Source organism: Thrips palmi, unplaced genomic scaffold, assembly GCF_012932325.1.
Source record: "Thrips palmi isolate BJ-2018 unplaced genomic scaffold, TpBJ-2018v1 HiC_scaffold_18, whole genome shotgun sequence".
NCBI classification, from domain to species: Eukaryota; Metazoa; Arthropoda; class Insecta; order Thysanoptera; family Thripidae; genus Thrips; species Thrips palmi.
Window position 1 is genome coordinate 17346208 of NW_023144627.1, and position 23551 is coordinate 17369758.

At 54.2% G+C, this 23551-nt stretch overlaps 2 protein-coding genes across 7 annotated transcripts; one reads left to right on the forward strand and one right to left on the reverse strand.

Moving 5' to 3' along the window:
* Positions 1-8095: 8095 nt before the first annotated feature.
* LOC117644293 (carboxypeptidase M) lies at positions 8096-22737 on the forward strand. Of its 5 annotated transcripts, XM_034383627.1 has the most exons (12): positions 14869-15210; positions 15923-16056; positions 16337-16528; positions 16832-16843; positions 17038-17170; positions 17429-17458; positions 17813-17989; positions 18062-18180; positions 18283-18459; positions 18533-18625; positions 21183-21339; positions 21701-21842. In XM_034383627.1, exons 1-12 carry the CDS (start codon positions 15132-15134, stop codon positions 21706-21708), a joined length of 1311 nt encoding a protein of 436 aa, XP_034239518.1. In that variant the 5' UTR covers positions 14869-15131; the 3' UTR covers positions 21709-21842. The 5 variants fall into 5 exon arrangements, with proteins under 5 accessions (XP_034239517.1, XP_034239518.1, XP_034239516.1 ...); XM_034383626.1 differs by lacking the exons at positions 16832-16843; positions 21183-21339 and adding an exon at positions 8096-8238 and having other exon boundaries at positions 14698-15210; positions 21701-22737; XM_034383625.1 differs by lacking the exon at positions 21183-21339 and having other exon boundaries at positions 14891-15210; positions 21701-22737.
* On the reverse strand, positions 21988-23492 carry LOC117644294 (PHD finger-like domain-containing protein 5A). 2 transcript variants are annotated; one of them, XM_034383631.1, is made up of 4 exons: positions 23302-23492; positions 22955-23145; positions 22755-22878; positions 21988-22298 (listed from the first exon to the last, which is right to left on the reverse strand). In XM_034383631.1, exons 1-3 carry the CDS (start codon positions 23351-23353, stop codon positions 22789-22791), a joined length of 333 nt encoding a protein of 110 aa, XP_034239522.1. In that variant the 5' UTR covers positions 23354-23492; the 3' UTR covers positions 21988-22298; positions 22755-22788. The 2 variants fall into 2 exon arrangements, with proteins under 2 accessions (XP_034239522.1, XP_034239521.1); XM_034383630.1 differs by lacking the exon at positions 21988-22298 and having other exon boundaries at positions 22554-22878.
* Between the last annotated feature and the right edge of the window lie 59 nt (positions 23493-23551).

The following is a 23551-nucleotide window of genomic DNA, read 5'->3' on the forward strand; positions in this document are numbered from 1 at the left end:
CCACCAATGGATTGCTCTCCGAGCGAAGAATCCATTGGTGGGGTCACACGTTCGATTCGAGTCCTGTTTAGCGACTCTGGAGCTCAAAACGCGTCTAGAGTTCTGGCCCACTGCGCGCTGGCGCCCTCTGGAGGCCCGAGCGCCAGGCACTGCGCTGCTGCCGATTCACCCGAGCCGCCCCAATTAATTTGGATCCGCGGCCGAGATTCCCGCCAATCCCCACGAGGCTCGAGTTGCCAGCCAGAAAACAGAGGCGGGGTCGCGTTTCCACGAGATTCACGAGCCGTGGGCGCCGAGGGCGGCAGGGCTGTTTGGCAGTGGCGTGCCTCGACACGCAGCAGCACGCACGGCACGGCACTGTCGCAACAGTAGGGGGAAAATTTTCCACGATGCACCAGTGTCTGAAGGAATGGGTTGCCAACCTTGGCCTGCCTACTAGGTAATCAATCCCGGGTTTCGCTCTCGATGAGTTGCCTAGAAGCCGGGCTGATAGGTAGCAAACCCTTTCGACACTGCCAAAAGCACTGCAGAACAGAGCGCCAAAGGAGGAAGGGGCAACGGAAATTACTGGGAGCATACAGTGGGCTAGAAGACCGGTGGAGGCGGCCAAAATCCCGGACGCGTTTTGAGTTCCAGTTTTGACCGCCTCCACCGGTCTTCTGGCCCATGCGGCGGGCCGGCTGGCTCGGGGGCGAGGTAGGCCACGCGCCCAGAAAGCGTGTGCACCGGGTTGCCTACCCGGCCGTTGGCAGGCGGCGGCCGGCTCGCGCGCGCTCGGCTTGACTCGCTCGGCTTAGCAGGAAAACGAATTATTCCCGGCATTTTCTCACTCACTCTTCCTCTTTCTCTCTCTCTCCCTCTCTCCGGGGTGCCGCGTCGCTCCATCCAATTGCCCTGGAGCCCCGGGCGCTGCCTCCAGCATCCAGCTTCCGGCCCAGTGGCTGCGGGGCTCCAGCGCAGCTCCAGCGGGGCTTCGGCCAACTTTGGGGAAGGTTTGCGGACAGGCGACGCCTCACAGCCTCACAGCGCTCCGGGCGCACTCTCGAAACATTGAAAACCATTTTGGACCTCACAAAGAAAAGTATAGCTTGCCATTACTACGGGGGATTTCGAACGCACCTAACTCGAAACTTAAATTTTCAAATAAACTGTTTTGTCATTTACGACCTATTTTTGCGTAGGAAACCTACCTAACTAGTTCAAACTTATCATGTGCTCGAAATACTTATTAAGGTGTGGAGCGTGCGCTCGCAGGGCGCAGGGCTCTCTAAAGGCCTTCGCAGTGCTGCAGGCGCTCGTAGGGCTCTCTGAAGGCGCTCACAGGGCTCTCTAAAGGAGCTCGCAGGGCTATCTGAGGGCCTTCGCAGTGCTGCAGGCTCTCGTAGGGCTCTCTGAAGGCGCTCACAGGGCTCTCTAAAGGAGCTCGCAGGGCTATCTGAGGGCCTTCGCAGTGCTGCAGGCGCTCGCGGGGCCCTCCAAGGGCGTTCTAAACCGGCGGCGACAGGGCCAAACCGCATCTTGGCCCAGCCATTCCGGCCCGTGCTGCAGTACAGTCTCCTCCATAAATCAAGTGGTGACTTTACGGCGTCCTGGAGGCCCTGGAGGCCCGGAGCGCGGGGCCATGGCAGGGCCCCCAACCCACATTTGCTGGGGACTGTACCGACATAAAGCCACACGCCGCACTTCTTTCCCCTGCACTGTTTAGCTCGAATTTCCACCAGGGGGGGTATTCGAAGGCTTGCCACACGGCCCCCGCCGCCCCCACCCTTCCCCCGCTTGACCTGCAATGTGCCACAGGAAGACACCCCCTTCCAGTGACGTCACTCGGGGCTATGACGTCACGCCCGCGGGCCGCTCGAGCTCGCCCCACCCCCTCGTCCCTCTGTGGCTGCTTCTTAATTTAGAGGGAAGGGGATGGCTTTCAGCTGTTTTTAGCCGACACGGCGTGGCGCGGCGACGACCAAATCAAACGACACTGGAAGCGCATTACGGTCCGAGACACGCTGCCAAGACCTTAGCCGGCCAGACCCGTTCAAGAGAGAGCGGTTTGCTCCAGCAGCACAGGAGAGCAGTTGAGCCCCTGCTCGCCCTTAGTTTTAGTTTTTGAGAGAGAGAGAGAGAAAGAGACAGAGATACAGAGGGGCGGGTGCTTCCGGCAGTGTACCACTCGGCCCTGCAACAGGGCTTGCTTCGCCCGCTTCGCGCGCTTCGCCAGCTTGTCCAGCACACCGCTGAGGCAGCACTCCACCTTGCGGGCCTGGCGGGCTGGCGGGCCTTGCAGGCAAGCAGACGGCGAGGGAGACGAGGCCAGAATAAAGGCGGAACGAGCCGGGGCGGGCCGGGCGGGCCGGGCGGGCACACTGTTGTATTCACGCTGCCTCCTCTCGTCGGCTCCTCACCAGCCCCCCGACGGCCCCCGACGGGCCCCGTCGGCCCTCATCACGGAGAAGCACTACAGCGCCTCGCTACTACGAGTCCCCGCGCTCCGACGCTCCGCCGCCCCGCGCCATGACGAACTGCTAAGCTGGGCTTGGCCGAGAAGTGCAGCAGCAAGAAAAAGGGGCGACCCCGCCGTCATCACGGCCGTTCCTTCTCGGCGTCACACAGCGGGCCGGAAGACCGGTGGAGGCGGCCAGAATCCCGGACGCGTTTCGAGCTCCAGAGTCGCTAAATGGGGCTCGAACCGAACGTGTGACCCCACCAATGGACTGCTCTCCGAACGAGGAATCCATTGGTGGGGTCACACGCTCGGTTCGAGTGCTGTTTAGCGACTCTGGAGCTCAAAACGCGTTTCGAATTCTGGCTGAAAAATGGCACCGAGACCGGGGATTCGAACCCGCGGATCGGATACCGAGTGCCGTTCTCGTGCTCCCCTCTGGCTCCACCGTCGATATGCCTGAATGTGCGGAGCGATGTGGAGCGCGGCCCGGAGCGGGCCCAGAGTGGGGGTCCGAAGTGGGGCATAATTAAAGTGCGGTGTCATGGGGTGCGGAGGCCTGGCCGAGCCTGGCCGAGGCCTATGGCGGCACGGCGCGGCCGATCCATGATTCATGGAGTGCACTCAGCCTGCTTTTGGCGGTGGTCCCGGAGCCGCCGTCCTGCGCGACGCACTCCACAGACTGATTCCCAGAGTCGCTCTCGTCGCTCTGTCTCTCTCCCACCTACTCGAGCGCAGCCCCATGAGTGCGAGAGAGACAGAACGGCTCTCGGCATCAGTCTATCTCTCTCGCACTCATGGGATCTGCCGGGTGCGAGAGAGACAGAGTGACGAAAGCCGCTGGTCCGCGCGGCCACGGTCCCCACCCCCACCTCCCCCACTTCCGCCTCCATCCCCTTGCCGACGCCCTTTTAATTCCCCAAGGCGTTAAACGCGCGGCCGGCCGGCACTAAAGCACTAAAGCGCGCGGGGCGGCCAATTTCGGCCAACTTCCGGCCCGGCCAGGCCCGGCCGCACAGTGGGCCGGAAGACCGGTGGAGGCGGGTGAAATCCTGGCCGCATTTTGAGCTCCAGAGTCGATAAATGGGACTCGAACCGAACGTGTGACCCCACCAATGGATTGCTCTCCGAACGAGGAATCCATTGGTGGGGTCACACGTTCGGTCCGAGTCCTGTTTAGCGACTCTGGAGCTCAAAACGCGTCTGGAGTTTTGGACGCCTGCGCCGATCTTCTGACCCACAGTGGGGCGAGGCCGGCAGCACAGTGTACCTGCCTATTATCATGCCCTGACGGGCCAGCTCGCGTGACCTTTGGACTGCCTTCTAACTCTCTAAGTGTTTCCCTCATCTCGCCGCGCCGCCCCCGACCGGCCCCGCCCCCTGCCGATCCTTTTCCCGCCAACTGCTCATGCCCGCCCCCACCCCCACCCCCACCCCCGTCCGGCGGAGACGCCGAGCAGCGCGGCGCAACGCGGAGCGCCGAGCGGAGGGCGGAGGACCCAGTTGCCACAGCACCCTCTGGCGCGACGGGGCGGCCGCAGCAGCGACGCCGCCAGTGGAGGCGCCGCGTCAGCCGCGTCAGCCGCGTCCCAGCGCGAGCAGACGACGCGGAGCCGCGCGGAGCACGAGCCACGCGGCGAGGCGGGGCGCGCGTCACGGCGGCACGCCCTCGGGCACGCCCTCGGGCACGCCGGCCATGAGGACCACGAGGCCGAGGGTGAGTACGGCGCCGCGTGCTTGAAAAAAAAAAAAAAAACCAATGACGTTTCAAAAACGTTAACATCTTACAAAGGGAAATAACTCCAGCCAAATTTGTACGGCGAAATTCGACAAACATGCAAAATTCAGTAAAATTTATTAAAATTCATCGAAATTTGACTAAAATTTATCTAAATTTGACTGAAATTCGTCGAAATTTGACAAAAAAATTTGTCGGAATTGGACAGCCCCCTGTGATTTATTTTTTGAAAGGGGGGGGGGAGGAACAAAGGTGAAGTAAAGCTTTGTTAAAATCCAGCCTGATTCAGCTCATTGGATGAACTGAACGCTTTTGGGTTGGGAAGATGTCAGGAGTTGCAAGGTAGAAACTTTAAACTTTCGTTACGTCTGAGAGGCCCAAACGGCCTACGTTTCAAGACGAAATAACAATAACAAAAGTAAAGATAAATAAGAGCAGGCGCGCTGGCACTGCGAGTGCACTGCGAGTGCGCTTTGGGCCGAGGCCAAAGGAACAAGGGGCAGTCTGGGGGCCGCAAAGAAAGGGCCACCCCACTGCGAGAAAGGCGTCCAAAAGGCAGGGCAAAAGGCAGGCAAAAGGCAGTCAGCTGCCAAAATGAAGCCAAGGGCAGCCAAAGAGTAGGAAAATGGCCACAAAACTCAGCCAAACGCAAGCCGAAAGGCAGGGAACCCAAAGGTACTTATAGAGGGCCAACGGGACCGCCTCGCTGAGGGCTCTGAGGGCTCTGAGGGCGCTGAGGGCCATAAGGGTGGGTTGTGGGTCACGTCGCACAGTCTGGGACGCAAAGGGCCGCGCCTCTGCGCCAAAGGGAGGCAACGGGAGCCAAAGGGACGCGCGATCCAACAACACGGAACGAGCAAAGTTGAAACGGGAGCCGGGACCCTTTTTTTTCTGGGCCACGATGGATGCTTTGATCGCCGACGGGAGGGAAGTTTACTCTGGGGTCGGATGCACCCTGCGCGAGCCTGCGTCTGCCCTGGGACGGCGACAAGGGCAGTGTTCTCACTCGCGCTCACGATAAAATTACAACGAATCGAACGCAAACACACTGTGCGGCGGTCTAGCCTCCTGCAAGGACCTTCAGGCGAAGACGCCGTGAGGATAGGCAGCCCATCCGACACGCGTGCTCGACGGGCTCGCTTGGGAGAATCAGACACTTCAGAATCTGTCTCACCTTCCGTGACCCGCATTTACCATCGTCCCATGTCGCTTGCTTTTGCCGGTTATGAATGCTGTCACGTGACTGGCCCGCGTCCTCGACATGGATGGCCAGCGGCGCGTGCGAACGCGCCGAACGCGCGGCACAGTGGCCCAGTGAGCGCGGGGCCGCGGTGCGTCACGACGACGAGCCAGCCCAGCCGGAAGGCCGGAAGCGGACCTTTGTCCGAAAAATGAGGAATAACCGGACAATGGATATGCGGACGGGGCGGGTCAGTGGTTGAAAAAGCCAATCCCGGTACCGCGGTCCACGCGGGGAAAGTTCGTATTGTTGCGGGGGGGATTTCGGGCGTATCGCTGATGGAGATTCGATTGAGTGGTCTGCACTCTAAAAAGCCGAGTTTCAACACGTAAATTCACTTGAATATTCCATGTAACTTGTTGCAAGCCAATTTTCTCGGTTTTCGATCCGGCTATAGTCGGACCTCCTTAGTAGTGATCCGAGTTTTTTTTTCAGTGGACTGGCCTTCCCTGTTGCAGACGCACCCCTGCGGCCCGGCGGTGGCGCGGAGGCCTCGGCCAGACGGCCGTCGAGGTGGCCGTCGAGGAGGCCGCTGATTGGTCGGTGGAGCCGAGCATGCCCCGCGGGGGGACTCGGCGGTGCCCGCCGTGCCCGCGAGCCGTCGCCGGCCCGGACCGGAGACGGCCCCGTCAGCCCCACCCCGGTGTGCGCCCGTCCGCCGGGCCGCCGAGGTGAGCCGGACCGGAAGTTGACCGGAAGTGGACCGGAAGCGGACCGGAAGCGGACAGCAAGCGAGCCAGAATCGGACCGGAAGTGGGCCGGAAGCGGACAGCAAGCGAGCCAGAATCGGACCGGAAGTGGACCGGAAGCGGACCGGAAGTGGACCGGAAACGGACCGGAAGCGGACAGCAAGCGGGCCAGAAACGGACCGGAAGCGGACCGGAAGCGGACCGGGAGACGGCGAACAGAAGACGCTCCAAGCGGTAAGTGCCAGGCGTTTTTGGCAGCCGAGAAAGAAGCCGGGCTGGAACGTGCGCCAGCCTCGGCGACAGCGCAGTAAGAGTTACTGGCGGGAAGCACGTGCACTGCGTTCACCCAACTGGCAACCACACTCTCAAAACAAACTATTCTAGCTGCCTTTCAAAAAAAGTAAGCTTGCCATATAGAAGTATTTTGGGCGTTTTTAAGAACACTGAGTTCAGTCAGTACGCTTTGGATTTTGTGGTGGTACTGTGAAATTCTTGGGACTCCTTTGAAAAAACAAAGGGGCGTTTTTAGCGTGCGACGCGATAGTTCGTTCCAGCGGGTTCCTCGCCTCTTACACGGTTGTTACACGAGTGTGCCTGCCTTTGGCGTGCCGGGTGGAGTTCTAATTAGACGGCATTATGAGCACTCCACAGTTTCTAGAGCAGCTGCTTGGCAGTGCTCTGGGAACGGAGACGTCGGCATGACTTGCAGAGCGAACTGCACCGAAGAGGCTTCATGCAAGGGAATGCTGCAGGCGCCGAAACGCGCCAGTTTTTACGTTTTTGCAGTGCGGGGCACGGTGGGCCGCCTCCACCGGTCTTCTGGCGCACTGCGCTGCGTGCGCGAGGACAACCAAGCGGGCCGGCTTTCCGGTGAAGCACGCGTTTCTGCAGCATTCTTACCCGACGAAAACGCCGGCGAATCTGTTTAACACGATCCCGTCACCCCGTTAGGTCATCATAGCGCGTCGGCGCGTCGCTGTGCCCTGGCACGGCACGCACGTCAGAGCACGCCACGCCACGCCGCGCCACGGCGCGTCGAAGCACACAGCTCTCGTGTGGAAGGGCAGGGCCGGCAGGGCGGCGGCCAGTCCCGTTACCTGCCCGCAAGTGGTGGCGGCACCGCCAGGGCACCGCCAGGGCACCGCCACGGCCGGCGCTCCGTCTCTCTCGCACTCACGCAGCGTCCCGCAAAGGCGCGAGAGAGACGGAAACACCGTTCGGACTCACTCCCAGCTGGTCACGGGACCGCCGGCTCTGCCTCGGTTTACCCGGATTTTCGTACCGTTTTCGGACAGGTTTGCTCGTATCGGACTTTGTATTTGGCAACACTGTGAAGGTCAGATTTATCACCAGCAATGCCCGAGTAAACGGTAAAGTGAAACAAACGATCTGTTTGGAGAAACGAATAGGTCAACGTTGTTGGGTTGACAGGTCGACGCTCTCTGAAAACACTACGAACTATTTTAGGCCTTACAAAGCAAAGCAGCTTTTTGTAGCAAAATATTTTGGGCATACAGAGGCTTACAAAGAAAATTCTTCGTAATTTACTAACTATTTCTTCAAGTTACAAACTAGTCCTGAACCCTACATATGTTTAAGATACTTCCTAAGGTTTTAAGCGTGCGTATCACAGACTCGTGTTTTCAAAGTCAACATGCGTGGAAAAAAATCAAGAATACGCACCTTAAAATATATTTTTTTCCGGTCAGTTTATAGAAAACCGCAGAAATAATTGTCTGGAGCGCGGGAGAACGGGACGCCGTCCGAGGAATACCAGTGTACCGTACCGCGGCGGCACGACAATGCCTCATTTGTTTGTGCGGCTGCCGAAATTTGAATATATAGGCCAGGAGGAGCACGGCGGTGAGGCGGCAGAAGAGTCTGACGGCGGGGGAGGGGGGGGAGGAGGAGGGGAAGGGCGAGGAGGCCTCCAGGTGCCGTGCTGCGCTGCGTCCGTCCATCCTCCGGCCTGCCAGTGTGTGTGTGGAGGCCGGCGCGAGAGGTACCAGCCGGGCAGTCGTGCGCCTGTGTGAGTGTTTTGGGTGCCGATTCGTCAACGCGAGCGGACTACAAACGGGGAAGTGCCACAGCTCCGCAGTCCCCGTCGTCGTCGCATTTTCACAGTAAAAAAGAGGTAAGGTTTCAAGTTCTTGTTTGAAAAATAGCCGGTCAGCATTGCTTAGACTGAGGGGAGGGAAGTTCCAAACTGTGTGTGGTCTACTTGAAAAGAGAAAAAAATGCAGAGGGATCTCCTCGAAAAAAATAAAATTAACTGACGCATTTCTCAAGACTTGAATGACGTTCTCAAGCTGAGAAGATATGCAAGGACTTTTCTTCTCATCTCAAAAGTGGCGACCATTTAGTGTAGAAATACTAGAGAGTTACTTAGGAATACGAAGATGAACCAAAACGGTCAGCTGTTTCCCGGCAGTGTACTGATTGGGTGATAATACGAGAGGCAGGGTGTTGACCCCAGGGGCCTTATGCAGCCCCGAGAACACGTTTCGGGCCTGCCTTTGGGCCTGCTTATAGGTCAGGGGAGTGTCAGAGGTGGGGAGGAGGGCTACACCCGTTACCTCCCAGCCCGAGTCGAAATAACCTAACTCGGTGAGACGTTCCGGGCTGAAAACGGGTACCCGGTAGTCTGCCTTTGTCGCTCCGCCGGGGGGGACGGCGGGGCGGGATGCTGAGTCACACGGCTCACACCGTTAAAAATAAAAAAATCTTTACAGACTTTAAAGTGGGTTTTCTGTGCGGTGTGGGGGCCTTTTGGCACACTGACGTGCTGATAAACGTGCGAGGATCATCTCCACAGCCTAGGCTGGGCCGCCCTACGCTGGGCCGCCCAGGAGGCAGTATTAGGACAACAAAAGGCTGCGAGTGTGAATGACCAAAACAACAACAGCACTAATCCGTCGAAGCCAGTTCGCACTGTGAGGTGCTCATTGCCAGCGGGACCGCTTACGGGGCTAATCCGCTTTGTTGCGCTGGGCGACCTGCCGGGCTGGAGAGACAACAGGCAAAAGTTCGAATCAATAAGTACGCAGTATACTCTCAGCCTTTTACTGGCTATTTCTCATTAGCAGACACATTTTGAAGTCGCATTGACATCCTATGGACTGCTTCGTTCCCCCTGAGATGAGCAGATGGGTCCGGGGCGCTTGAAGCATTCAAGCCCCAGCTCCCCTCGGCGACCGATTCGTCGATGGCCAAGGCGGCCAAGGCCCTCCTGTTGGACCAGCCATTGCGAGTCGGCGCGCGTCCCGGACTCTACTCGCCTTCTTGTCCGAAGATCAAAGCGGGACCCGCCCATCACGTCCCAGAGTGGAGCTGCTTCCGCGTTTTGGCGACCGCGTTCGAAAACGGCCCGGTATTGAGTGGTATTGAGACTGTCTTCGAAGGAACAGTGGGTGGCAACAAGCCACACCCATGATGAGAGTGGTTTTGGGACTGCCAGGACTCTGCTGGAAACTGGAAAAGTTTTATGCTTACTTGCGACTTTTCCAATAGTTTTTATTAGATGGAAACGCTTTGGGGGTGGGGGGCTGCTGAACCCGTCCGAAATCAAAGTCTTGGATTGAAGAATACGCACACTGACTTCGTGTTCCGTCCGGTTCTTTTCTTCGGAACTCGGAGCTGGGCTCAGGTTGACATTGCCATCCACTCCAGGATTTTGCTTTCTCCATTCAAACTCGCAAAGTCTATAGAACTCGAGACCAGTGCAGGCGCGTCTCCTCTCGGTCGGCCCGAGCCAGTCCATGTCCAGTCCACTGCAGTCCTGCGGCCTGCATGCAGCACCAGAACAAGAAGCATAAAGCCATGGCCGGCCGTGACGGCCTCGCGGGCCTTGCAACCGAGCAACAGGTTTTTTGTTCGGATATCAAACGTGCGAAAAACAGGAAAGAGTTTTCGAAAAATAACTTTTTTTATCGACCATAATTGCAGATTATTTTTAAAAATGTTTTGTTTTTAGCTGGCAAGCTAAAAGCAGGAACCAGTAGGTATCGTTCTTAGCGGTTCGTGGGTTTTTGATTACTTGTTCTTCACTTGGCGACGACTGAAAGGGTCAATTGGGCTGGCTCGACCAAGCACACCCCGAAGCGAGTAAGCTGCACCTCACCCACGCAGGGCGAACGCAGGGCGTGTTACGCAGGGCGAACGCAGGGCGGCCCTTTTCTTGCCCCGATCGGGAGAAAGTGTGTGGCGCGTGTCGCGTGTCCACCAGACACGTGCGAAAAACACGTGTGTGAAAGCTGCGGGGGGCATTACCCGCCGCGCTGGCCGCGCTGGCCGCGCACGCGCGCGCTAGTCGAGCCAAAGCAAGCCCTGTCGATGCACTGCGGGCCACGGCGGGCCCATGGCGGGGCCCGCGGAGGCGCACACTGGGAAAACGGCAAAGGAAAGTCCGAGAAGGCAGAACCATTGGCGGTGCGGTGCGGCCTTCCGCGCGGGGGACCCTGGTGCACCGCAAGGGACCGTCCGCGAGTCCGAGAGACACTCCAGGCTCGGCGACGCAAACGATGCACAATGGGCTGGAAGACCGGTGGAGGCGGCCCAAGCGCCAGACGCGTTTTGAGCTCCAGAGTCGCTAAATGGGACTTGAACCAAACGGCTGACCCCGTCAATGGATTGCTCTCCGAACGAGGAATCTGTATTGCTGCGGTCACACGCTCGGTTCGAGTCCTGTTTGGAGCTCAAAACGCGTCGTGAATTTCGGCCGCCTCCACTGGTCTTCTAGCCCCCTGAACGTAGCGATGCTGAGGTAGCCATCATGGCTCCTTGGAAGCTAGAAGCACGTCGACATTGTCATCGAGTGACAACCAAAGTTTTGACGGTGTGGTGGCGGCAACTCTCTTCCCGGGGTGCACTCTCTCCAAGGGTCGTCGATGCCGCCCCGTGCATGACGAGATTAGTGCAGCCAGGTCAGGCGGGGGCTCGGGCCGGCTAGGGCCGGCTAGGGCCATGAGGCGGGTCAAGGGGCCTAAAATTGGTCACGTAGTTTGGCCCTTAATTGGGGCTGGGATGCGGCTCACGGCCCAGCACGCGTTCGGTGGCAACGCTGCGGGGACAGGCAGCCAGGCTGAGCTAGCCCCCGAGCCGAGGCTCTGGGGACAACTTGAACGCAGAGACACTGCGCAGGTCGGACTTACCTAGCGCGATACATATTCCATGATGGTCTTGATGATGATCTTGTCCTGGCCTTGGCTGTTCCAGGGCAGCTTTCAAAAAGCCCTGGTAAGGAAAGAAAAGCTCATTGAGATAAGGAACTCTCAGAGCTTAAGGAAGCTTAGGGTCTAGACTGATGCTGTGGGTGCTGAGGGATGGTGGGCCACTTGTGAGCACCGTATAAGAACGATTCGGACTCGCGTAAACTGACCCCACCCTAAGGACCATCTCTCCGGGGGGAAGGTTGACTAAAGCATCCGCCAGAAGGATTCGTCTTTCTCACAAAGTAACCCTCAGCGATCAGAACGGCATCTTAAGACCGAGACCATCAGCATAGCCCTAGCCGCAGGGCAAGGCATTCCAGGCATAGCTGGCACAACAGTGCCTTATGGGCAGCAGCGGGGAGAGAGGGAGGGAGAGAGAGAGAGAGAGAGAGATAGTCCCGACGGTGCGTTCGAACGGTAATTTGTACTTTTGTTTTTCCTCGCGACGTGCCTGAGCCGCACCTGTCTGCCGTCCTTGTCACACACCTGGGGTGGGGCCGGGGGCAGCACGGGGACCAAGGGGGGCCCCCAGCCGAGCCGCGGGGCCGAGGCGCGTGTAACGGTGTCTTTCTAGGGCATCAACGCCCCCTTCCGCAGCCGCAACACTTTTATTTATACTATTTTTACTATTATTATTATTATTATTATTATTATTATTATTATTATTATTATTATTATTATTATTATTATTATTATTATTATTATTATTATATTATTATTATTATCATTATTATTAGTTGTTGTTGTTGGCTGGCGGGCTCTGATAGATATGATGTGCGTCCCTCCCCCGCGCTTTATAAATGGCCGTGTGCGACAGGGGAGATGGATGAAGTGTATCGCCTGGGGCGACCAGGGCGAGGCTGGCTGCCCGGGTCCCTTTCTTCGTGTCCCTTCGAGTCCCTCCGGGTCTCTTCCAGTCCCTTCGGTTCCATCAAGGACCAAGGGCTTGGCAGGTCCTGGACGGCCCGGTGAACTCGCCCGAGTCGTCGCGAACCGCGCGAGTTCATGCGCCGACTGCGAGGGCATGACACACCGGTTCATCGTCTAGAGAGCAATACAGTGGGAGGGTCACAGGTTCGGTTCGAGTTCTGTTCAGCGACTCTGGAGCTCAAAACGCGTCTAGCTTTGACCGCCTGCGCCGGTCTGCTGGCTCACTGGGCACCGAGTGAGGGAGAGGTCGCGTTTTGATGTGTATGTCCGAATGTTTGGACGAAACAGCGATGTCTTTCTTTCTTTCTTTCGCCGGGAATCCGGCAATGGTCACAACGAGCTGCACTCCGCGAGTTGGAAAGAAAAGCGGGGGACATGTCGAAGTGGGAGTGGAAGCCCGCATGGCGGCCGCACGGCGCTCAGAGGGGGGCAGCGGGGCAGACAGCCAACTACTACAACAGTGACTGTGTCAAAGTCGCGCACCGCATCGCCGCTTCGACTCCAATCGCTTTATCGGCCAGACGCGGCGTTTGCAAGCCTCGCGTTTATTGCAAGTCACCACAGGCATATGGAAGATTCGCAACAGCAACGCACGCAACAGTTAAAATAATTTCAAATTACTGATTAAGCTCAGACAAAATTCATTTAGTGGAGATTTATAATTCAGGTAATGAATAATTAATCCGAGGAGTTAGCTTTTAGAGACAAGGCTGTCTAAAATTTGTGGTGGGCTAATATTTGAGCTGAACGTCGTATAACCTAACCGTACGCGTCCGAGTCTGCAAGTGTAGAGCGATAATTAATTCTTCTTAGAAGAGTAGCCAGGAAACACCCACACCGTGTATCCCAGACCCTGGCGGCAAGGCTCACAAACGCATTGCGTTCCGCCAAGTTGGTAGCGAATCTCTGTGGGCTGCGTAACCTTCACCGTGCCCCCCACCCCTTTCCCACCCCCACCCCTTTCCCTGGCAGCTGGAAAAATAAGTCAGTAGCGTGTAGGTTAGGGCGGCGGCGTGCAGGGGGTAGCAGTGCGTGCGCTTGACGGGGGCGAGGGGGGAGGGGGTTCCAACGGCGGGAGAAGGGCTTCAAACGGGGGGAGGGGGAGAGACCCTGACAGGGGTGGCGATCAGCTGTGTGCCCCCTACCCCCCGACGCCCCCACCCCCCACTCCGAATCGATACGGGGCCAGCGGGGACGACGGGGCAGAGAGGCGGGGGCAGCGGGACGAGACAGAGATGTTACCCCCTCCACATGCATGCATGCACACACGCGCGCGTACACACACACAAACACACACACACATACATACGCACACGCGCACACACACCATAAACGTGCAAATTTAATAAAACGGGATTTAGGCCTGGCATGGCGCGCAGAGACTTCCCTCTTGCTGGGCTATAAGCGCCGCTGCGCGCGTAAAACGAGTGTCAGTCAGCTTTTTCTACAGAGTGATAACCCGACTTTCCATCCAATTTAATCTTTTCCCCAGAGGTGCTGAGCTACGCGCGGGAGACAAATGGACCCACAGTCAGCTCTTTCTAATGACTGACACTCCGATGCCCAGTGGCAGTGTTGCCACACAAAGTAGGCAAATAATTCCCACCATGCAGTGCAGTAAGGGTTGCCAACGTCAGCCTGCCCACTAGGCAATATTTGGATTGTGTAGGCTGAGGGTTGGCAACCCTTCCGACCCTTTTGCGTTGAGGAATGCTTTGCCTACTTATGTTGGCAACCCTTTCGACACTTGATCTGCGTTGTGGGATGATTTGCCTACCTAATGTTGGCAACACAGAAGGGAACGCGGTGGCAGCGGACGAGGAAAAGACGGGCGCACACGGCGAAGAGGGAGGAAGGAGAAATGAGGAGAAAAGGAAAGGGTTAGCCTGGCATGGCCTGGCATGGCCAGGCCCAGCGAGGGGCGGCATGGCGCGCGCACTTCGAGGGTTTGCTTTGCCTGGCCTCACACGTGTACACACACGCACATATTCAGTCACGAACGCGGGCGTACACACGCACGTGTGCACACACACACACACACACACACACACACGTGTGCATACGGCCCGCCAAAGTTTGTGGGGGTGGGCCAAAGCCAGGCCAAAGCCAGGTCAAAGCCAGGTCAAAGCATGAGCGAAGTGCGGGAAAAGGCGCGGGAAAACGCACGCACACTGGCAGAGAGCCTCACCGCGGCTTCAATTCGTAATGCGGATCCAAAAAGTTGGCGGGCAGGGCACGGGCGGCGGGTTGGGGGCGTTTTCGCAGGCGATGCCCCTGACCCTGACACCTGCCACGCCCCGCCACGCCGCGCCACGGCTCACGTCACAGAGGGAGGGGGAGAGAGAGAGAGCGTGCGGTACTGCTGCCTTTAAAATTCAACGGCAGAGCCTCGCCGAAAAAAACAACAACAGTATTCCTGGTTTGCTTATCGAGCTTTTCGACTGTGCCCGCAGGCCGCTGCCCCGCCATGGCCGCCATGCGGTCGCTGACCACGCTGGCCTTGGCGCTGGCCGTGGCGCTGGCCCTGGCCGTGTCCGAGGCCGTGCCCCAGGACAAGGCGGCCGACTCGGCGGACGACCTCTACTACCGCCAGCAGGGCGGCCAGCAGGGCCTCGGCCAGGTCGACGACGTCGCCGTGGACGCCGAGGCGTCGGCCAACCCTTCCGGCCCGTCCGACCCGCTGGCGGCCTCGGACCCCAGCCTGCTGAGGTCGGTGGGCGGCGCTGGCGGCTACAACCCCAACAGCGCCTACCAGCCCGGCGGCTTCCAGTACCAGGCCGCCGGCTACCAGCCCGGCCTCGGCACCTACCAGGCCTCCGCCACGGGCGCGGACGCCGTGGCCGCGTCGCACGACCAGCTCGACTTCAAGTACCACAACTACGAGAAGATGACCAAGTACTTGAGGACCACGTCGAGCCGCTACCCCAACCTCACGGCACTGTACTCCATCGGCAAGTCGGTTCAAGGTGAGTCGCCACTTTCGGAATCACAACAGCGCCCACCTTCCCCTCTCTCCCAAATTTGCCAATCTGGCTGGCGCCGTTCAGTGGGCCAGAAGACTGGCGCCTCCACCGGCCTTCTGGCCCACTGTGCGGCGCTCTCCCTCTCGCTGACCCTGGCTTTGTGATAAACGTGTCCGGAGGACCAACTTGGAAACTAAAGGCAAACTGCAGCCACCCAGTGGCGTGGCGGGTGGCGGCGGGGGCGACGGGCTGCAGCTGCTGGGCGAAACGAGTTTCGGCAGGAAGTACGCCCCAGGCCCCAACTTCCCGTTCACCTGTGCGTCCCCTGCCGCCGCCTGCCCCCGCCCCCCGGCCGTCCCATAAAAATGAACGACCTGGCGGTTACCGCGCAATGGAACTTTAGCCAGACTTGTTGCATAGTTCCGCGGCGCGAAAGGAAGGTTGATGTGTGCTCCGTTTCCCCGATTCCGGCGGGACCGTAACTCACACCCAGATTCCAGGGGCTGCATCTCGCAAACGGCGACAGTCAAAAGTGTTGCTGGCGCACAAAAAAAAGAGTTTATTGTGGTGATCGACTTTTTTCAGCTGCAATTATCGACAGTCCAATACTAGACTCTGGCCGCTGATCAGACGCTTGAACGACGACAACCCCAGAAGAAGGGGCCGGCAATCCGCACCACTGTTTCTTGCTCTGAATGTTTGTTTCTCCGCGCAGGCCGCGACTTGTGGGTGATGGTGGTGTCCGCCTCCCCCTACGAGCACATGATCGGCAAGCCCGACGTCAAGTACGTGGCCAACATGCACGGCAACGAGGCGGTGGGCCGGGAGCTCATGCTGCACCTCATCCAGGTCGGACTTCACTACCCACAGTGGGCCAGAAATCTGGACGCGTTTTGAGCTCCAGAGCCTCTAAACAGGCCTCGAACCACACGTGTGACCCCACCAATGGATTCCTCGTTCGGAGAGCAATCCATTGGTGGGGTCACACGTTCGGTTCGAGTTCCAATTCGCGACTCCGGAGCTCAAAACGCGCTCGGGATTTTGACCACCTCCACGGGTGTTCTGAACCACGTCAACTAATTAAGTTAACACATTGCTAAACTGATTCCCACTTGACATCCTCTCGCAGTACCTGGTCAACAGCTACTCCACGGACCCGTACATCAAGTGGCTGCTGGACAACACGCGCATCCACCTGCTCCCCTCCATGAACCCCGACGGCTTCGAGGTCTCCAGGGAGGGCCAGTGCGACGGCGGCCAGGGCCGCTACAACGCCCGCGGCTTCGACCTCAACAGGAACTTCCCGGACTACTTCAAGCAGGTACGCTACCAAGCATCGTCGACGTGTCAATTTTTAGCAATTTTTGTTGATAACTGGAAACAACTTTGCGCGTAACCAAATCTGGTGACAGAAGTTTAACCAGCTGGTGACAAATTTTGCTGGCTGGTTACAAGTTTGTCACCAAATTTGACAATGCATTAAATTGTCTCGAGTTGTCATAACAAAAATTGTCCACAGATATCAAGTGTGAACTAAATTCATACCGATATTTAGCTGGACTTGTGTGGTGTGGGCTAATTAATGGTGGTTTGTTTCCCTTTCGCCTACCTTTTGGATTGTAAGGCCGGGGATCGCGTAAGTAAATTACGTCAGGGTGGCTCACAACGCCTGCACTGAATTAGCTTTGAAATTGTCATCAAGTGACGACTCAAATTTTCACAATGTTCCTGTCTCACACTTGGATTTGCCGCGCGTCTAATTTGGCTGTTTGGCACGGTTTGCAAATATTCTCGAGTGAATACTGACGTCATCATTGGTCCGGCCGACAGAACAACAAGCGGGGCCAGCCTGAGACGGACGCGGTCAAGGAGTGGACGTCCAAGATCCAGTTCGTGCTCTCGGGGGGACTCCACGGCGGCGCCCTGGTGGCGAGCTATCCATTCGACAACACGCCCAACTCCAGTGAGTACACTGCAAGGTGGACACAAATCCACCTTGTGCAATTAATGCTAGACAGTTTGGCCTTGGGGTTCTTGCCTATTTTCATAAGAAAAAGAAAAAAGGAGTGCCACTGGCAAGGAAATTTGCCAACAGATTTGCAATAAAAAAAAAACTTCATCTAAAAAATATGTTTAAGAAAATTGAAACGTTGTCGAATTGTGATGACAGTGTTGTGAACGGAATGTGTGTGTGTCTGTGATTTTTGCTGCGCCTTGGAAGGAATGTGTCGGTCTACGCCGCTCTGCTCAGGTAAGGCCGCATTTCACTACACGCGGCGCCGCACGGTACCGTGACCAATTTATTCCAAGCGTTTCCCGCACTGGAATAAACAGAAAAAAAAACGACGGCGTGTACTGTAAAAAATACATTGGAAAATGCAAGCAGCGCTTTCCGCAGCTTCTTCAAAAATTTCCACAAGCTTCATATTTTTAAAGGGCATTTTTTCTACGATTGCCTGCTTGAAACCCATTTAAAATAGAAACATAGTATGTTTTGAAATTCGTTCCAAAGGTTGGAGGCAATTTTTTCCCCCAGCACGTTCTCCGGGAATGTCCAAGAATTTCGTTCGACAGTGTGACAGGGATTGTGAAAACGCGTTTGCAGTGTTCCAGAACTACGCGTCGACGCCGTCCCTGACGCCCGACGACGACGTGTTCAAGCACCTGGCCCTCACCTACTCCACCAACCACCCCGTCATGAGCCGCGGCGTGGCCTGCAAGGCCGGCACCCCCGCCTTCAACAGGGGCATCACCAACGGCGCCGAGTGGTACCCCCTCACCGGTACGACGAGAATAAGGACATTTTTTGTTGCGCTGATCGTATGAGTGGAAACTGAAACTGGCGATGTTGCAGGCGGCATGCAGGACTTCAACTACGTGTGGTACGGATGCATGGAGGTGACGCTGGAGCTGTCGTGCTGCAAGTTCCCGCCCGCGTCTGAGCTGCCCAAGTTCTGGGAGGAGAACAGAGTGGTACGTCTCCATTTAGTTTCTGTCTCTCTCGCACCCTTGCGGGACGCCCCATGAGCGCGAGAGAGACAGAGCGAAGACCCAGCCCACCCCTCTTGCCCGCAGTCGCTGGTCAAGTTCCTGGCGGAGGCGCACCGCGGCGTGCACGGCTTCGTCATGGACGAGAACGGCAACCCCGTGGAGAAGGCCGCCCTCAAGGTCAAGGGCCGCGACGTCGGCTTCCAGACCACCAAGTACGGCGAGTTCTGGCGCATCCTGCTGCCCGGAGTCTACAAGCTGGAGGTCAGTGCAGGGAGAGGAGAGGAGGCGACCACTTGAAACCAAAGCCTCTTCACAAGCTCCCTACACCTTGCAGGTGTACGCCGAGGGCTACCTGCCCCGCGAGGTGGACCTGATGGTGGTGGAGCAGCACCCCACGCTGCTCAACGTGACCCTGCACCCCGCCAAGGTAGGCCCCGTCATCTACGCGTCGCCGCCGTCGCTGGCGCCGCACTGGCCGGTGCCGGACTTCTCGGCGGGCGAGGACAACAGCAGCGGCTGGCGGTGGGCGGCCGCGGCGGCGGCCTGGTGGTGGTCCTCGGACAGGGGCGGCGGCGGCGGCGGTACGACCAAGCACCAGCTGACCAGCCGGTACCCCACCCCCGCGCCGCGCCACCATCCCTCGTCCGCGCCCTCGCCGCCGCCCCTGCCGCGCGCCCTGCCCCTCGCCGCGCTGCTGCTCTTGCTGACGGCCTGCAGGCTCAGCTGATGCAGCGTCCCGGGCGGCCCTCGGGCGCCGGCCGCGTCCTGCACGACGTCCTGCACGACGTCCTGCACGTCGCTTGCGGTGGTGGTGGGGAAATGGTGCTGGTTGCACGTCAACATGCTCGCACGGTCGTCTTCGAGACTCCCGGGGGAAACACACTGAATGTTCCAAGTTAAAAGTCTATTTTGTCACTTTTCTTCGGAAAAGAGAAAGGGTCAACATGCCTTCGAGTTATATTTTGTAAGAGAGATAATGAAGTGTGAAAGTGTGCCATATTTTCTAAACAGTAGCATATGTTATGATATGCGATGTTCCGATGTTTTCAAAGCGAGAGCTAGCCACTCAAGTTCAAGATTACCCGCCTTGCGGGTAGGCAGCCCTTCGCGCACCAGAGACGAACAGTTGCCTACCTCCGCCTACAGTTGCTGCCATGCCAACCTCGGGTAGCCGTGCTGATGTTACAGGAGTCGTATTTCAGAACACTAATCCATCCATTCACGGTAGATGACAGGTTCATGTTTCCCCCACGTCAGAATTCACAACCGTCAAAGCCTACAGAGCTGCGGCTGCGTTTTCAAAACAGCGTCAGTCAATAAATTCGAGTTCATACAGTGACTTTACAATGACTGACAATGTGAAATTTAAAAAAAAATGTGATTAGAAGTTGTCCTGGTGCGAAGTTGTGCTTTTAAGCTAAGTACATAGTTTCTAAGAAGGTGTCTTGCTGCTGGGGAAAGAGTGCTTCGGCTGTGTGTAGATGCTGGTGGGGTGTGGGGTGAGGGGTGAGGCTGTGAAGCCTAGGAGTGATGGCCTGAGCACGTACTGCACAAGAATCAAAGTGTCCTTCTCAATGAGCCCTTCGAAATGAATAGAGAATTGAGTTTATCACGCACTCAAATTTGGAAGGGTTTTCCCTTCGTTTTTGCTTTAGTTATTCACTTAGAGCAAATTAATTTTATGACTATGGTCTGCCTTGCACTTACTTCTGCATTCTCCACAGCGTGCACAAAACGAAATCATAAGTTGTTTTAGCTGAAGCCGTTTTAAAATGATATTTATATCTTTGTGTGTACATGTCCTCAGCTCTCATTCCCTGGGTTGTATTGTTGTAATGAAAATTTAGTAAATTTATTAAAATACGGATGGTGATTGATTAATATTAAGTTAGGAAGCATTAGAACTCGAGCGTGTCAGAAAATAGTGAGCTTTGTTACACGCCCCAGTATGAAATCGACTGCAACATGTGCAAGGAGCACCCAAATGTGTCTTTTTCAACAACACATAAATTTAAGCGCCCACGCACATTTAAGAAAATTCAATGGGCTCATTCAACCAAAATCTTAGTTCCTCCTTTAAAAAGAAAAGCCACTTGCATGCAAGATGTTGTTAGTTACATGGTCCAATCTTACACTAAATTGTGATTTCATCTTAACATTTTGATCAAACAGACTCGGGACCAACATGAGGTTTTCAAAATGCAAATTCCCTGCAAAATGTGCCATCCTTTTTCTTATAATGTTAATAATTTTGTAGAAATTTTAAAACAATTCTGTTCTGCTCCTGGAACAAAATGTACACATACATGCTTCAGTTCTTTAACACCTAATATCTTCTTATTGAGCAAGCCTCCAAAAAGAAATGCTAATTGCACTGGATTATCATGGTTTGACACTCCCTTTATACAATTTATGCATTTTCTTGATCCTGAAACATTGTAGGGAATAGATTTCATAATTTTAATTGAGAAAAATTCAGTATTTACAAAAATAAATAGATCACATAGAGTTAACAGTAAATCTTTTAAATTTTTTGAATGTAGTATGTAAGTGGACGATAATAATCGCCACATGTATAGCTCTGCCAAACTGAGGGGTTTTATGAAAACCTCACAAGCAATAATATTATGATGGGAATTCTTTTGCCAAAATTATAACCCATTCACTAAAGTAAAACACTTTCAACTTTTAAGAAGAAATAAAGCAGCATAGTCTCGTAGTTATAAAAACCATGTGAATGCCACCCCTTTCTGTGATTTTCTTACTAGGCCAAAAGTATTTGTGCATAATTACGAGTCTATTTTAATAAATCTCTTCGCTCGACAGCATGAACTGTTTCTCTGTTCTTCTCAATTCCTATTCCTTTTCTTATGAATTATGTTTTCATATTGCTGAAAGTGTTTGTGTTGTTTTTTGTCTTCACTGTTCTATGGTGGTGGTGGTGGTGTGGTTTTACTGGTAGGTGTAAATAGGTGTTTGTGCAGACTTTGGACACCACTGGCCTTGGTCTCGCCAGTACGGACACAATCCTTGAGGGATCTGCCTTCCCCCCCCACACTTTTATATATGTGCCAACCGCCCCCCTTCGCTCCAGTGTGCCACCCTCACCACTGTTCCTTGCTGACACGGTGCTCTTTCCTTGTAAGTACCTCCAGCTGGTGCTATATCTTCAACAATAGTCACTATCTAATCTAAGTAGGTTATCAGCTGCTGATAGTACAGAAATATCAAACTTCAGCAACATCTCTTTTACAAATTTGCTTGTATTTGTTGATTTTCAGCATAATGCTTCATCTGCTATTCTTTGAAACATTTTACAATAAAGTAGATACATTTTCTGTAAATATGAGATTGTAAATATTGGCTTAGTGGGTTGTGGTGGTAGAAGTAATAATCATGCATGCTTCTTAGCTAGTTTGTGAAGATCAATGCAAACTATAGCTATTTGCTCAAAGTGTTTGTTCCTTAATTTTTATACTGACAAGGTTATTTATGTTTACAGCGAAATGACAACTTGTACCGCCATCCAACAGTAGGGGACCGTCTTGGCCCAGGTCCCAGCCCTTCCTACCACAATCAACATAGTCCACAATCCCACACCAGCAAGCCGGCCTCAGATGGGGGAATTTTCTCCAGCATTACATCAGGATTCAACAACTTTGTGAGCAACATTTTCGGATGAGACGTCTCAAAACACAATTTTGTAAGGCTTTGATAAGCTGCTTGCGCTTTGATAATGTCTGCCAGTTGTGGCTGTGCTCCCCAAAAGAACTGACAGAAATAATAACTTGGGGTGGACAAAATTATTTGAGGTCAGTAGCTTCACTTCACATGGACTAGGCATGTATGTATCTTCCATGCGAAAAAGCAGTGAAAACTGTGTGAATTTCCAGAAAACAAATCACATAATATGAAAATTGTAAGAACTCCAAATAATATGTTGGTTATGGAAACAAAATTAACCTCCGATGAAAATGTGTTTTCTGAATTCACACGTTTTCAAAGGCAGGATCTTCACTTACTTGATGCTGAAGGCATCCAGTTGCATGAAATCTTCCTCATTTACTTATTGATAAGTAGAATATCTATGTGATTCTTCCCTGAAAAAAGGGAACGAGATTTTTTTATACCACCCTAGAGGAGCAAACTATTGAAAGTAGGGCACAAGCTCTAAAATTTGAAACCATTAAATTTAGAGTATTACTGACACGAGGGATCTTGAAAAATTATGACAGAGCAAACAATGATCAATGACTAATTATCCCTACTAGTTTTTGTCTGTGGTAGAAACACTAAAAAATAAAACAGAAGTGTTCAAGGCTATATTTAAGTTTAGAATATAAGTTATATGACTATTTATGGTAAAAAGGTGTTTTATTTCCTCTTTCCTATCACATCACTGCTGACAAAATAATTTGAATGAAAAGTCCAAAAAATACCAAGAAAATTGTAAACAAAGACCACAGCCGGAAAAAGTAAGTTCATTCTGGAAATTTGGTATGACAAAGGATGTTCACAAAGCAAAAAAAAAAAGTTTAACAATATCAAGCTCATACCTGCATAAGAAATGGATCAATAAAACTATTAAGACTATCTTCTTTTGAATCCATACTTCTTCCTTTCATAGAATAGGTCTGTTTTAGAGCTTCCAAGATTTACAATCTTAGGGCAGCCATCCCTCTGCAATAAGTCGGAAGCATGTTAATCGCAAGCTTCAAAACGAAAGAGCATGAAAACATAAATGAGCAGTACTTACATCCTTTTCTTGTACTGTACATTCTTTGCAATAATAGGCATCTGATACACCAGGTCCACCACAAATGACACATCTTCCTTGATAAGAACCATAGTTGCATTCATCACAAATGCGAACTAATGTACAGGGACGCACATAGGAATCGCAGATAACACATTTACCGTCACACTTCTCACAAAGTCGACCAATAGCTGTAAACATAAAAGAGATACGAAATAGACACAGGGAAAAGCTTTCTAAATTGTTATTGAAAAAAATTCTTTCGACATATACGTTGAAAAGTAGCAACTATACCGGCATAACCTAATTGTTTGAAGAAACAGCATTATCGTTCCTTATTTACTCACCAACTCCAGGCTGTTTTCGACAGAAGATAAGATCGGGATGATGCTTGGCCATAATAACGTTGAGCTACGATTTGCTGGGTCACGAGTTTCAATAAATCCGGAAAGAAACTAAATTACCAGAGCGCAACTCCTCAAACAAAAACACATGGATCGAACGCGTCTTCGACCGATCTTCGAGTAATCGAAGGATGTCTGCGCCTTCTTGAATGGCGTCGTTCTCTCGCACTAACCTCCTTTGGGCGGAAGCAGG

Bases quoted from the DNA above. Each gene is read 5' to 3' on its own strand.
- LOC117644293 (XM_034383626.1), top strand. From the start codon at position 14,712: ATGGCCGCCATGCGGTCGCTGACCACGCTGGCCTTGGCGCTGGCCGTG. The intron at 16,057-16,336 runs GTCGGACTTCAC...ATCCTCTCGCAG, and splicing joins TCATGCTGCACCTCATCCAG to TACCTGGTCAACAGCTACTC. The intron at 18,181-18,282 runs GTACGTCTCCAT...TCTTGCCCGCAG, and splicing joins TCTGGGAGGAGAACAGAGTG to TCGCTGGTCAAGTTCCTGGC.
- LOC117644294 (XM_034383631.1), bottom strand. From the start codon at position 23,353: ATGGCCAAGCATCATCCCGATCTTATCTTCTGTCGAAAACAGCCTGGA. The intron at 23,146-23,301 runs GTGAGTAAATAA...TTATGTTTACAG, and splicing joins TCGAAAACAGCCTGGAGTTG to CTATTGGTCGACTTTGTGAG. The intron at 22,879-22,954 runs GTAAGTACTGCT...GACTTATTGCAG, and splicing joins GTACAGTACAAGAAAAGGAT to AGGGATGGCTGCCCTAAGAT.